This window comes from Sphaerodactylus townsendi, linkage group LG01, assembly GCF_021028975.2.
Source record: "Sphaerodactylus townsendi isolate TG3544 linkage group LG01, MPM_Stown_v2.3, whole genome shotgun sequence".
Taxonomy (NCBI): Eukaryota; Metazoa; Chordata; class Lepidosauria; order Squamata; family Sphaerodactylidae; genus Sphaerodactylus; species Sphaerodactylus townsendi.
Genome location: NC_059425.1, coordinates 76,247,633 through 76,261,811, shown reverse-complemented (window position 1 = coordinate 76,261,811; position 14,179 = coordinate 76,247,633). Strand labels below are relative to the sequence as shown.

The 14,179-nt window shown below is 44.4% G+C and overlaps 1 protein-coding gene across 1 annotated transcript; it reads left to right on the top strand.

Moving 5' to 3' along the window:
* The first annotated feature begins 569 nt into the window (after positions 1–569).
* Positions 570–13,719, top strand: LOC125426126 (cytochrome P450 1B1). The gene is made up of 3 exons (XM_048484294.1): positions 570–1,192; positions 3,753–4,745; positions 11,414–13,719. Exons 1-3 carry the CDS (start codon positions 1,155–1,157, stop codon positions 11,973–11,975), a joined length of 1,593 nt encoding a protein of 530 aa, XP_048340251.1. The 5' UTR covers positions 570–1,154; the 3' UTR covers positions 11,976–13,719.
* Positions 13,720–14,179: the final 460 nt, after the last annotated feature.

Here is a 14,179-nt window from a genome sequence, read left to right as displayed (position 1 = left end):
AGGATGAGGCAGTAATTGGGGATCGCAACTTTACCCTCCCTCCCCTCCCCCCCCACATTCTTGTTTTCAAAACCTTTCGGAGCGCTCAAGTTTGTTCACAGAGCAGAAGTATGAGGTGTGAAAGTTCAAGTACTCCAGAGACACAAACGACACAAGTAGTGCACTTGGTGCGTTGATTTCTGCCCTTCCGTCCCGCAGAGGATTCATGATGCCTCAAGGGATGAATAACACCGATGGCACCGGACCAGAGGCATTTGCAGCGCTGGGTCTTCTGTAGACGATGGTTCCTTTATCCCCAGGACAGTCTCAGGATTCTGCGTCGCTATCAAATAGGTCCGTCTCGGGGCTGGAGAGGGCACCCTTGGGGGCAGCCCACCGCACCTCTGATCTCCCCCAGTTTCTCTATTCGGCTCCATCCCCCCAGCGGGTCTTGCGGTGCGCACGTGCGTGAGCTTCTGAAATGCGGCGCAGGGAAGGCGAGGGGAGGAGATGGCCAGAGGGTTTCCAAGCAGGAGATCACGCAATGCTAACTCCGCACGCAACGGGGAGGTGACTTGCGGGGAGGGGGGGGGATCGGAAAGTTTGTCAGCCTCCAGGGCTAAGGAAGGCGGCTTCGCCTTACCTCCGGCTCGTCGGTCGCCGGCAGCTGTTTCGCCGGACTGCGGGGCGCTTGAGAGCTCGACTTGGGAGTGCGGTCCGAAGCGCACCTTGGCTGCAGCAGGCAAGCAAAAGACAGAGCGAGCGAGCCAGCCATCCCTCGAGAGGAGCCGGCGAGTCCCAAGATGCAGCCCAACATGGGAGCCCGCTGGGTACTCAAGGGAGCCGCCGGGCCCACCCGACACCCACCCAAGCGCCAGGACCGCTCGAGCAGCGTCCCTGCGGCACTCCGTTGACTCCATTCGCAGAAGCGCAGCAGGCACCGAAGAGGGGGTGGTGGCTGGGACTGCGGCACAGCGCTGGGTACTGGGGGGCCGCAGCTGCCATCTGCTTACAAGTCTTGCCGACCGCTCTCCCGCTCCATATCAGGGAGCTCAAGCGGAAGGTTGGGGATCAGAGCTTTGACTCTGGGAAGCTGATTCCCCGACCCCCTGGCTGGTCTCTAAGGTGGACGAGAGCCTGACTGAAAGGGAGCTGAAGAGTTTGTTGGAAGCATCATGAGCCAGAGAACTGGGAGAGAAGCTTGGGTTCCCAGGTCAGTCAGAAGTTTTCTTATGGGGTTTGTTTTATTCTATTCTATCTGGCATTGGGGGGGGGGGGTGCCTTATTATACTACTCTTGTGGCTCTCCAGCGCTCACCTTGGCAATGGGCGGGAACAATTAATCGCCTAAGGCAAATCCTGTGCTGTTGCTCTCACACCCCAATCCCTGAAGAATTTACCAAAAGTAATTTTGATATTCACCCTAATCCTAAACGACTGGGTAGGAAATATTTTTTTTACAAAGGATTTTCTTCTAGGGGAACATGTTTGAGATCAGAGCCAGAGATTAAACAAACAAACAAAACTTTAATTTACCATGAAGTCACTGCTAGATGAACCAGATAAGGAATCATCCCAGCCTCCTGCAATGCTCACTGAAGGTTTGTTCCTTGAAATGTTTAACTACCTTTTTGTCCACAGAGCTACACAGCAAACATTTTTCACTCAACTCAGATTGTTTTGTGCGCAAAAGGACAATTTAAAACAAAAGTTTTTGGATTAATTTTACATAGTCTTGTAGCTGGTGAACTCTTAAATCTACTGGTGTGCCCCTTATTCAAGAGCCTATGTTTTCAACCTCAACTAATTCATGCCATTTTCACACAATGACCCCAACACTGCTACAATTTATTGTAACTCTCACTGAAAACAGTGTGACTGAACTTAATAACGGCTAATGTCCTGCACTGATTTCAAAGCAAGAATTCTATGAAGAGCTTCCTTTCAAACAAAAACACGCAGGCTGAGCATGTGTCTCACAGTGGACTTTATCTGGATCAGACCAGGCGCTTAACCTCAGGATGCAAGACTGGCTTTTCAAGTACAGATTGGGGGGGGGGGGGGGCTGGGGTGGTCTGAAGCAGCAGATAAAAGTTTTGAGTCCAGTGGCACCTTTTAGACTAACAAAGTTTTATTCTTGGTGGAAGGTTTTGTCTGCATGCGCACGATAGCTTATACCAAGAGTAAAACCAGGTTGGCTACTGACTCAAAGTTTTTTTCAAGTACAGCTATGAGAAAGCAAATTCTGTTGGAATCACTGAATTTACTCTTGCATAAGATTGCAGCCCTATCCACCAAAGGAGCAAGTGCTGTTGAGTGTGTGATACTGTTGACTGCACATGAGAAGAACTGGACTGCATGCATGGTTTTTATGGGGGGGGGGCATTGTTGAGCAGAACTGCAGCATCTTTTTTTATTTGGGCAAGCGTGTAATGGCTAGCAACAAAATGGAGGACCTCTTAGCATTCAAGGCAATCAATATTATTTTGTGATCCAATTCTGACAGCTGGCAAACTGTCTGAGATGATGTTATGAATATATATTAACTGGGAACCATGTAACTACCCTGCTCTGTACATACAATGCCACATTCCCACCACATAGTTCATGGAATGAAGTTCACGGAATTGATCGTCCATATGCAACAAATTGCCACATAATGGAGGGTGGATACACCCATCCTCCAAGAAACTTTCTTCCAGGCTAAGGAGCCATCCTTCACAGAGACTGACCCAGAAAGCTTCATGCTTTGTTCAGTGGAGGGGTAGGAAAAGGGTAGAATTCAAGCAAACATTTTAAGTTTTTTATACCAAGTTGGCACTTTCCCCCTCCTACTGAATTCCTGAGCCTTTAAACAGGTATGGAACAGGTGGAAATTCTATAGGTCTAGTGCTGCTTGGCATAAATACAGTAACAGTTCTACTCTTTTAATTTAATGAAGCAAATGTCTATTGTGGGACAGTACTGCCAGGAAAACAGTGGTAACTAAACACTCAAAGGATACCTTTCAGAAGTCAGATTCACAAGTTAATGTCAGAAATGAAGAGAAAAACTGAGTGCCATTTTAAAATTGTCAGTGATATTGTCACGTTTTAAAAAACTTGGTATAAAATGAATTTTGAATTTAATACATAAATTATTTTCCATTTCACGTAATGCTTTACCTAGTAATTACAACTTTCACTTCTGAAAAGTCTGGGGAAAAGCCAGGTGTGGTGGCTCTGGGGTGATTTTATATTGCATTGTAGCCCTTGGTTTCTATTAAGTGGTCTTGCAAATCTATCTTTGCTTGTGAATAACGAGACAAACAGAAATCTGCTAATTTTACAGGTTCTCCTCTGGCCACATGTACAGCTTATTAGAATATTCTAATGGTTTAGTGAAAAAGGAATGTGGATTTTGAATTATGCTCCAAGATAGAATAAAGAATGTATTTCACGCCACGTAAGCATTTTAGTAGTTATAGCCATCAATTTGTTCAGAAAATGGGAACTCTGAAGGAATGTATTTAAAGTAATCCAACTTGGGTGCAAAGCGTAACTCTGTGTCACGCCTTAAGGCCAGTTAACACAACCAACAGAATCAAAGAGTACATAGGCTTTCCTGGGCAGTTCAGAAGATCATGTGGGAATTCGCCCCCCTCCCCAGATTAGATACGAGCCCCCGCGTCCTTCCTGCGTAGGAAATGATGTGAAGGGGCCCGGGGCCCAGTGTCGAAGCGTGCCCGTGCAACCAAGAAAAGTCCTTCTAACGCGGTCCTCCTTTCGCCCGCAGCCTGCTCGCCCGGGGACTGGAGGAAGCGCTCCCCGCCGGCCTGCCCGCCGTGCAAAGCCTGCTGCTCCTGCTGCTCTCGCTGCTGGCCGCTTTCCACGTGGCGAAGCTCCTGGGGCGGGAGCGGCGGCGCAGGAGACCGGAGCCGCCGGGGCCTTTCCCGTGGCCCTTGCTGGGCAACGCGGCTCAGCTGGGCAGCGCCCCTCACCTGGCCTTGGGGCGCCTGGCGGCCACCTACGGCGACGTCTTCCAGCTGCGCCTGGGCCGCTGGCCCGTGGTGGTCCTGAGCGGCGAGCGCGCCATCCGCGAGGCCCTCATCCGCCAGGGGGCGGCCTTCGCCGGCCGGCCGCGCTTCCCCTCCTTCCAGCTGGTGTCCGGCGGCCGCAGCTTGGCCTTCGGCGGCTACTCGGAGCTGTGGAAGCTGCAGCGGCGCCTGGCGCACTCGACGGTGCGGGCTTTCTCGGCACACCGCCTGCTGGAGCGGCCCCTGCTGGCCGAGGCGCGCGCGGTGGTGCGGCTCCTGGTGCGCGCCTGCGCCGGCGGCGCCTTCGTGGACCCGTCGAGGAGTCTGGTGGTGGCCGTGGCCAACGTCATGAGCGCGCTCTGCTTCGGCCGCCGGTACAGCCACGCCGACGCCGAGTTCCGCCGCCTGGTGGGCAGGAACGAGCAGTTCGGGCGCACCGTCGGGGCGGGCAGCCTGGTGGACGCGCTTCCCTGGCTGCGGCGCTTCCCTAACCCGGTGCGCTCCGCCTATAGCGCTTTCCGCGCCCTCAACCAGGAGTTTTACAGCTTCGTGCGCCACAAGTTCGTGGAGCACCAGAGCAGCCTCCGGCCCGGCGACGCCCTCCGCGACCTCATGGACGCCTTCATCCGTCTTCAGCAGGCGCAGCCCCGGCTGCAAGTAGAGCACGTGCCGGCCACCGTCACCGACATCTTCGGCGCCAGCCAGGACACGCTGTCCACCGCCCTGCAGTGGCTCCTGATCTTCCTCGTCAGGTGAGCTGATTGGCTGGCTCCCCTGGGAGCGGCTGGCCTCCCACCAGCGTGGAGCAACGAGGCATGTCGTACGCCAATTGTTGTGGCCATTGAAATTTGTGCAGGTATCAATTTGTTGGTATTTAAACTGCTCCCAGACACTTTGGCTGGCAGCAGATTCCTCACGGCCTCCCCCTCCGGGGCACCCTCAAGCAAGCCAAGATTCTGGAGAGGTGGGATTAGAGAGATGTAACATTCACAGGAATGTTGAAGTCAGGGTAGCGGATCCTTTCCACTCCCGGTGTCATTTTCCAAATAAAAAGCCCCAAACTGCTGTTCCTTGCGCTAGAGGGGGAAACAACCTAGTCAAGGGCATCGTTGAATCTTGCTTGACTGACAGCTATTGAGGGAGCCGGTTTCTAATTGCGTGGAGGAAAGGTTTTTTTTTTTTAAAAAAAACCTTCTCTCAGTCACACTACAGTGCAGTAAAATTTTGCTCCCCCTGTTAGTCTGAGAACATTCAATCTCTCTCACATAATGTGTACTTTCCCACTCAATGCAGAGCAGTTGCAAAACGGTTTAGCCTGAAGCCTGCTGTCAAAACTACTGTAGAGCCACATACACACTTCTCAGTTTGTCTTGCTTTGATTTCCATTGTTGCCTTCTTTAATGATGAGAGATAAGTCTTCTCCGCTGAGGCTGAAAGTGCCTGTCCGTGATACCATACCGCAAGTCCATAACCGTTTTCCAGTTCAGCTACCTGGTACTGTTATTTTAGCATTCGAGTGCCCCTCTGTTAGTCACGTGAGCTGGCAGTCCAGGAGTACAGAATGTCTACTAAATGTCTCACATGTGCTCCCATAAGTCTGTGGCACAAACTGCCCAACTTGCTCTAATTATATGCTGGTTCTGATAATTCCTGAAATGAGAACTGTGTAGACAGTTTTGTTGTATTGAATTCCATAGCTCTGTGTGGTTTGTCTTCACCATTCTGAAGAGATCTCAGCAAGGTCACATGCAAAAGCATCAGGGCTGGGCAAGCTGTCTCTGAAGGTGTTTTTTGAATCATCATGTGAGTGTGGTGCCTAAGGCACTTTCCCTCAGACAGTCTTCCTTAAGGTCTTCGTGTATATCACAGAATTAACTCCAGTTAGCTACTTCCTTCAAAATTTTGGAGTTGCTCCAAAATTCTTCCTCAGGTAACTAGGACTAGACAATGATTTAATGCTAGCTTAATGATGTTTCATTTCTTTGCTATTAGGGATATCTGCAGGTATCAGTATGGGTGGTTATGGATATATAGATAGTTGCCAAGCTGGGGTGATGAAGGAGATGTAAAAGATAGACTGGAATGGAGTTTTCTGAACAGGCATTTTAGGTTGTGCTGCTGTGGGGAGTGTATGTTGCCTTCTGAGTGCTTCAACAAATTTTCTTCCAAGAGGTGGTACAAAGTTGATTCTCCCTGAGGAGAAGGAAGTCTGGCCAAGGGTACAGTCTCCCTTACGTTTAATTTCTGTGCAGCTATTAGTTTTGCCCTTGGCAATGCTTTGTCATTGAAGCCATATACTCACATCTAATATTTCACTGTGGTCACAGCCTACCAGGAAGTTCTTCTGTGGAAAGTTTGTTGAAATGAATGCTCTTTCCTTGTTATTGCAAACTGGCACTACTCTCATTTTGCCCATTGGGCTCACGTAGAACTATTTTGTTTTTTTGTCAAGTCACACCTGACTTACGGTGACCTGGGCAGGTTTTCAAGGCAATGGACCTTCAGAGGTGGCTTCCCGTTGCCTGCCTCTGCATCACGCCCCTGACAGTATGTGACAGACCCAGTCTCACACAACAAGTTTCCATGGGGAATGAGATTAGAGCCTGGGTTTCCCAGATCCCCGTCCAGCACTTTAGCCACCACACCCTGCTGGCTCTCTGCAAGAGAACTACCCAGCGGTTATCTGATTGTTAGAGTGGCGTAGGAGGTTAAGAGCTCATGTATCTAATCTGGAGGAACCGGGTTTGATTCCCAGCTCTGCCGCCTGAGCTGTGGAGGTTTATCTGGGGAATTCAGATTAGCCCGTGCACTCCCACACACGCCAGCTGGGTGACCTTGGGCTAGTCACAGCTTCTCGGAGCTCTCTCAGCCCCACCTACCTCACAGGGTGTTTGTTGTGAGGGGGGAAGGGCAAGGAGATTGTAAGCCCCTTTGAGTCTCCTGCAGGAGAGAAAGGGGGGATATAAATCCAAACTCTTCTTCAGCTGCCCTCCTTAGGCTGATTCCGTATGGACCAAAAACAGTGGTGTGAAAATGGCGTGAAAACCTTTTACACTGTTTTAAACCCTTTCACACCGTTTTCACACTGCTGTTTTTGGCCCATGCAGAATCAGCCATTGAAAAGAACTGCCATCAGATCCTCTTGAGGAGTAACATAAATCTGGAGCTTTTATTGAGATGGACTGCAAATGTTAATTTGAATCCCCCTGATAAAATTGAGTTCTTTTAAAAATGAAATTATGAGGCTACCTCCTTGCCACATAGAATGCATGGACACTGTTGTTTTTCTTGCTTGGATACTTTTCCTCCTTTTCTGATGTGAAGTGTAGATAGCAATAACAATGTTTCTTCCAGCAATCCAATTAAGGTCTGGTCCCGCCAACCTTTTCTCAGGTTGCTGTTGTCTCCTAAGACAGTGTTCTGATTTAAACAAGCTAGAACTGGTTGTTCAGAACATTTTGTCTCTGTAGCAAAACCAAAACAAAGGAAAACAGAAATACCCCTGCCCCCAAACCCCAGCTTGGATTCTCTCCTGCTACCTAAACAAATGAGGTTCTACTACCCAGAACAAATTAGCTTGTTATGATAATGTGAAGATATTAAACTGTACTGGGGTGGTTGCTAATTCTATGTTCACAGTAGCGTCAAAATATAGGGGTGCAGTGGGAACAGGAGTGGTTGTTTATTAATAACTAACACAGGGTTCTGGGAAAGCTGCCATATCTGCAAGTTTAAAAGAAAAACCACTTGTTTATTCTGCAGTGGTGAAATATTGCCTTAAAGAAAAGGCCAAAGAGTTAATGCTTTTTTTTTGCCAAGTTCAGATCAGAGAAAGGATTGCCAGAGGGTAGCTTCTGTTTGTTTGTTTTTTCAGAAAAAGGTGTTGAATGCTCTTCTTTAATACTTCTGTGTTTATTATGAATGAACGACAGAGAATTCAAAAAGAAAACTTCCATTGTAAAGGCTTGACCTGCAGTCCTATAGTGGGGTTTCGCTATTATGCAGGATCCTTCTAGCTCAGACATTTGGAGCAATCCTGGTGTATGTAAAGAAGAAGAAGAGTTTTGATTTATATTCCCTTTTCTCTTCTGTGAGAAGACTCAAAGGGGCTTACAAACTGCTTCCCTTCCTCTCCCCACAACAGACACCTTGTGAAGTAGGTGGGGCTGAGAGAGTTCTGAAGAAATGTGACTAGCCTATGGTCAGCCTGCAGGAATGGGGAAACAAATCTGGTTCACCAGATAAGACTCCACCGCTCATGTGGAGGAGTGGGAAATGAAACCTGGTTCTCCAAATTATAGTCCACTTGCTCTTAACCACTACACCATGCTGGCTCTCAGATAACTTTAATAGTCATCTTTAACTCAGTTGAGATGTTGGGACAGCAAACACTTTAATGAATAAGGAAGAGCACAGATATGTTTTCTTTTTCTTAATTAGCTTTAGTCACTTAATTTTTCTTTGGCTATTTTATAAGATGTTGAGACGAGGAGGAGAAACACTCTTCAGGTTCATCTAATTGACCATTTGCTCAGAAGCAAACAAACACTGACATTCAAGGAGGTAATTTCTAGGGTGTGTATAATATGTTCATTTTTTCATGGTAGTGTTTGTTGCTTGGTTTTCGTTTGCTATATAAATGCTGGGAAGGGTACAAATTCATTTAGTGGAAAAACAGATTATGTCAAAAACAAGAAAAATAAATATGTGAGGGTGTTTGCTTATAGACAGGTAAGAAGGATAAAAAATAAACAAGGATGATGGGTTAGATCCTGTGATGTCAGAGAGCTCCTTGCACCAAGAAAAACACCACCATTGCTGGAATGGACTTGCAGGATTCATCCATAGACTTATACTGCATTCTTATATTTCTTGATGTTGGTAGCAATGTCAGACTTATGGCCATAAGACATCACAGTCTTGTTTTCCTCTCCCCTCAGTGCCCACTCACAGCTGCCATATATTCAATCAGACTACTGGTTCATCAAAGCCAGTATTGTCTACTCAGGCAGCTGTGCTCCAGGATGTTAAGTGAGGTCTTTCACATCACCTACAATCTGATCCTTAAACTGGAGATGCCAGGAATTAAATTTGGGACCTTCTGCAAGCTGAGCTGATCCTTTGTCACTAAACCATGACCCAGTGTTGATACCTCCATGGATCAAGTGAAACTTGCACAGTGGACTGGTTCAAACCTGTAATGGTTTCTTGGTGGACAAGTTCAAGCAACTGCCTTGAATAATGTGTTCAGTATTGTTTTAGCATATAAAGTTCAGTCTAGAGAAATAAACACTTTCCACATACAGAAGCCATTTTGGTTTCTCTCCCAACATTGCATGAGTGAGCAGCTTTTGGATCTCAGGAACATTACAATGAAACTATGGGGTCCTTGGCACTGTGTTTCCTATGTAACACATATGCAGGAGCATGGGGACCGTTGCAGGAGAGGATTGGAGAGAATTTAATCCTTCCCTACCTGTCCATTTCCTCATGCAAATACCACCACTCCGTTGGCCATCTCTATTTATTGTTTCCGTAACATTTCCCATGGAGGTGGGAAATGATCGTGCGAAGGCAAAGTTGTTAGGCAGAAGTGGCAGCCATAGGAGAGGTTAGTGAGTGCCGTGACCAATGTGGCTTTGAAACACATTTTCACAGATGTTCAGTTCTGCCTTCCGAGGAATTGGGGCAGGAGTGCAGGTTGTACTGCTTTTTGGAAAAATTCTGAAAAAAGGACTGAGCACTTCAACCATCCTCACAAGCTGTGCATTTAGGAAAGAAACTGCAGATGGTGCCACTGGACCCTTGAAGGACTCCCTCAACTGTCTACATGTTTGCTGACTGCATTTTAGTGCCCTTGAAGAAATGGAACTGCTGGATCCCACTGTGGGGGGGATCACACTAGTATTCCTGTCACTGTAGCATACAGGCATGTTGCACTGCCCTTTAACAGGGAAAGGTTGAAACAAAAATGTGATTAAAAAGCCTCTTAAAATCAAATTAGACCTGCTGATTGATGAAAAGATTTTCTAATGACTGGTATAATTATGGATCTGTTTGTGGGTTTCTTTCATAGTGGTAGTGAAACCTTCATTGCATTTCACAGAATCCATGTGGTTTCTGTGAATGCGTGATTCTTTTATGGCCCTCGAAGGGCCACACTAGTAGCTGCCACTGCCATTTTAGGAAAGAATTTGGCCATTTAAAACAAATGCTGTGTGGGCTTAATCTTGAGTGGACTTGTGGCTTCCTGGATCCGATCAAACATCTAGTGTGACTCTGAGATAGGTGGAGAGGACAGAGGAATCACACCATCCTTGTGTAAAAATGCTAACAAGAATAGGGAAGCTATTCTGTCTACTGTTTCTGTCAATTGATTAAAAAAATTGCTTGCCAAACCAGAACCAAAATAGTAATACATAAAAAGAGTAATACTTCCGTTTTATATTTTAATGCCAAATGTAGAAACTTACAGAGATCATGCACAGATTTTTTTAAAAAAATGCCATTCTTTTTATGGAAGATGAAGTCCCAATAGAAAGACCTGTGAGAGGCAAAGAAGGTCAGAGCAATTTAACTCCATAGCAGCAAGCTCTCTCAATGTCTCTAATTACCATATAAACCATTTGTAATTAGAGGGTACCCTGGCCTGGATAGCCCCAAGCAAGTCTGATCTTGTCAGATTTCAGAAATGAAGCAGGGTCAGCTCTGGTTAGTAATGGGAGACCTCTGAGGAATATCAGGGTTGTGATGCAGAGGAATGGAATTGCAAACCATCTTTGAAGGTCTTTTGCCTTGCAAATCCTACTGGATCACCATAAGTTGGCTGTGACTTGACAGCACACAAAAAAATAGAGGGTAGTGAGAATAATGGCATCATCAACTGGCTAACAGTCAGTTAAATAAAACAAATATCCAATGGCATCCTAATGATCAACATTTATTTCAATGTTAGCCTTTCAGTTGCCACTGGACTTTTGTTTTATTTTACTGTAACAGACTGGCATTGCTACCCTTTTGCAATTATGATTCAGATAACAGACAAATACTATTTGGTTATTGTCTGATCGCTCATTATTCAGTTTTTAAAAACAGGAAATCACATGCAGGCACAGGAGCATTCACACAGTGACAAATATATACTTATACTTAAGGCACACATGCAGCTTGTATAACTTGTAATGAATGTTGAGTTAAGGAGACCTGAGTTCAAATTGCCACTCTACTTTGAAGTTCACATAGTGACCCTCAAGTCAGTCTTTCCTGTTTAGCCTAACTTACGTTCCTGAGATTTTGTGAGGATAAAATGCCAGAGGTGAGAACTATGCATGCCACCTTGATCTCCTAAGAGGAATGATGAAATGAAAAAATGTAATAGATATATCTTACTTATATCTCTTATTCATTTCTTTTTCGCAAGGTATCCTGATGTGCAGGCTAAACTGCAAGAAGAAATAGACAAAGTGGTTGGCAGGGGTCGTTTGCCATGTGCTGAGGACCAGTCTCATTTGCCTTATGTTATGGCGTTCCTTTATGAATCCATGCGCTTCAGCAGCTTTGTGCCAGTTACCATTCCACACTCCACCACAGTGGACACCACCTTGATGGGCTATCATATTCCCAAAAACACAGTGGTGTTTGTCAATCAGTGGTCAGTGAATCATGACCCAGTGAAATGGCCTGCCCCAGAAGATTTTGATCCAGCAAGGTTCCTGGATGAGAATGGACTCCTTAACAAAGACCTCATGAGCAGTGTGATGATTTTTTCTGTGGGCAAACGTAGGTGCATTGGAGAAGAGTTGTCCAAGGTGCATCTCTTTCTTTTCATTGCCATATTGGTGCACCAGTGTCATTTTACTGCTAATCCAAAGGAAGACTCTCAAATGGATTTCACCTATGGGTTGACTATTAAACCTAAGCCATTCACTGTCAATGTTGTGCTTCGGGAAACTATGGATTTGCTGGATAGCGCTGTACAGTGAATGTAGGCAGAGAAAGACTGTGGAAATGGCCTGCCAAATATTAAGCTCTGAAATTTGGATACCATCTTTATATTTGAGTAATGATTTTGTCCCATTCCTTCCCTTTATATTTAAGTAAAATGTATTGAAATAAGATGTATTCTAGCATGATATGAAGTAAAGCAATACATGATTTTTTTGAAATCTAGATTTAGTTGTCAGTTTATAAGTTCATTAATGTTAACAAGTGAGAAGCAACAAATACATTCTCTAACTAAAGGAAATATTTACATCTTTATTTGCCTTTGTTTGTTCTACTTCTCATAGTAAAAAATGTGGTGCTTTAATATCACCCCTACCTGCATAGGACAAAAGTCCTGTTTTGGGGCTGTGACTGTGAATGACAGTTTTATTCCTGTGCCTTTAATCATCAAAACTATACCCATTAGAATTACAAATCATTATTTTGAAAACAGATTTTTGTAAATGTCTCATTCTACAGTGTAATTCCATTTTCTTTAAATAAGCAAACATTATGCATTGCATGTCTGTTGTGTATCTTGATTCATTTAAATGTGTGTATATGTTATCTGCTATTTCTATCAAATCCCAGAAAGACCACAATATTTTAAATAGGATTATCAGTTTAAAAAAACCATCTGTAATTGACTGAATTAGTTACTGTTGATTGACAGCTTTGTTGTTGTCACTCTTTGATACATATTCAAAGATAGAGATGTCATTCATTTGAAATAGTATATGTATTTAGTGCAGATTAAGGTTGGCTCTTTATTAATTCATCACTTATAGTTGACTCAGTTATACTACAAAATTGAAAGTATTTGTAAATATTACTGATGGAGCCAACTAGGGAGTGGGGTGATACAATGCCACTCTTTGTGTAGGTTATAGCCACCTTAGTAACTCTAAACAGAGAATACTATTCAAAGGCAATAAGTTTATCATGGCAACCTAGCAAGTGACTGAAAATTCTTACTGTTACAGGATCATTATTTTGTTGTTGGCTGTAGTATTAACTTCTTACCAACACCTTAGCCTTCGGCCTTCTAATTTCAGAAGTTTGAACTCTGCATGTTGAAATCTGGTTGTTAAATTAGTAATGCATAATATAGTTCTATAGTGGAGCGGAACACTGTGATTTCCAGTACATTCCTTTTAAGAAACTCAGCAGGATCTATCTACAAGGTGGCAGCAAACTCAGTGGGTGTTGGACATTCATCTCTTTATGCAGAGAATTACAAACAAAAATTAAATGCAAAATAGAAAGAAATTATTGGAGGGGAGTGTCCTCAAATAATTTCATAGATGATAAAATTAAAACCATTGGTATCCTAGAATTTAGCCTACACTTGTGAACAGCTATGACCTAGTTTCATACTTGGGTTAATGCTAGATCTGTCATTAAAGTAATGTCAATTTTTCCACTTGTACTTCTGTAAAGATCATGTGTTTTATAACAATGTAATTACTATTTAATAGAATATTCCCCATAATGCAAGGATTGCTGAGTTTATTGTGACAAATTCCATTTTTTAACTTTTGATAAATTCTTTAAAATATATCTGGCTGGTAATATGACATTTGTAATTGCCCTACAAAGAGAATTTCACAGATATGAGTTTGTATATATTAATACATACTTATTATTGATTTTTAGATGCCCATTAGACCACCTATTTTGTAGCACAGGTAATTATATTTTTTGTATTTTTCAAATATTAAATAAAATTATTCTTGTACTACATCTATTTTGTTTGTCCTTGCTGAGAATTATACCTTCTTGAGTTTGACTAGTGCTTTAACCAGGAACTTTTTTTGCGATAATACTCACCAGTTCTGAGTACCAGCACCTTTGGGGCGGGGGGAGGGGGGCTCTACTAAATCCTGAGGAGGGAATTGGTAGAAACTGGTGCAGCCTGAAATGCGACTACTGGCACTTTTTTTTTTAAACAGAAAAAAGCACTAGCTTTAACTACAAAATTGCCTTGAGGCCCATGGTTCAGGAGAGCTCAAGGACCAAATTAAGCCTAACCTTTAGCTATGGTCTCTTTTGCATGACCCTCTTGAGCACTTTGCTTGTTGTGACTATAACCCATGCCATTTTAATATTTTTTTAAATGTTTGGTCTTTAGGGCCGTATTGAGCATGTACAGTTGGTAAAATTTCTTATATATTACCAACTGCTAGAGTCCACTCCACTCAGT

Excerpts from the sequence above, each read along its gene's own strand:
- LOC125426126 (XM_048484294.1), top strand. The coding sequence starts at position 1,155 with ATGAGCCAGAGAACTGGGAGAGAAGCTTGGGTTCCCAG. Across the intron at positions 1,193-3,752 it reads AGAGAAGCTTGGGTTCCCAG|CCTGCTCGCCCGGGGACTGG; the intron begins GTCAGTCAGAAG and ends TTTCGCCCGCAG. Across the intron at positions 4,746-11,413 it reads CTCCTGATCTTCCTCGTCAG|GTATCCTGATGTGCAGGCTA; the intron begins GTGAGCTGATTG and ends CTTTTTCGCAAG.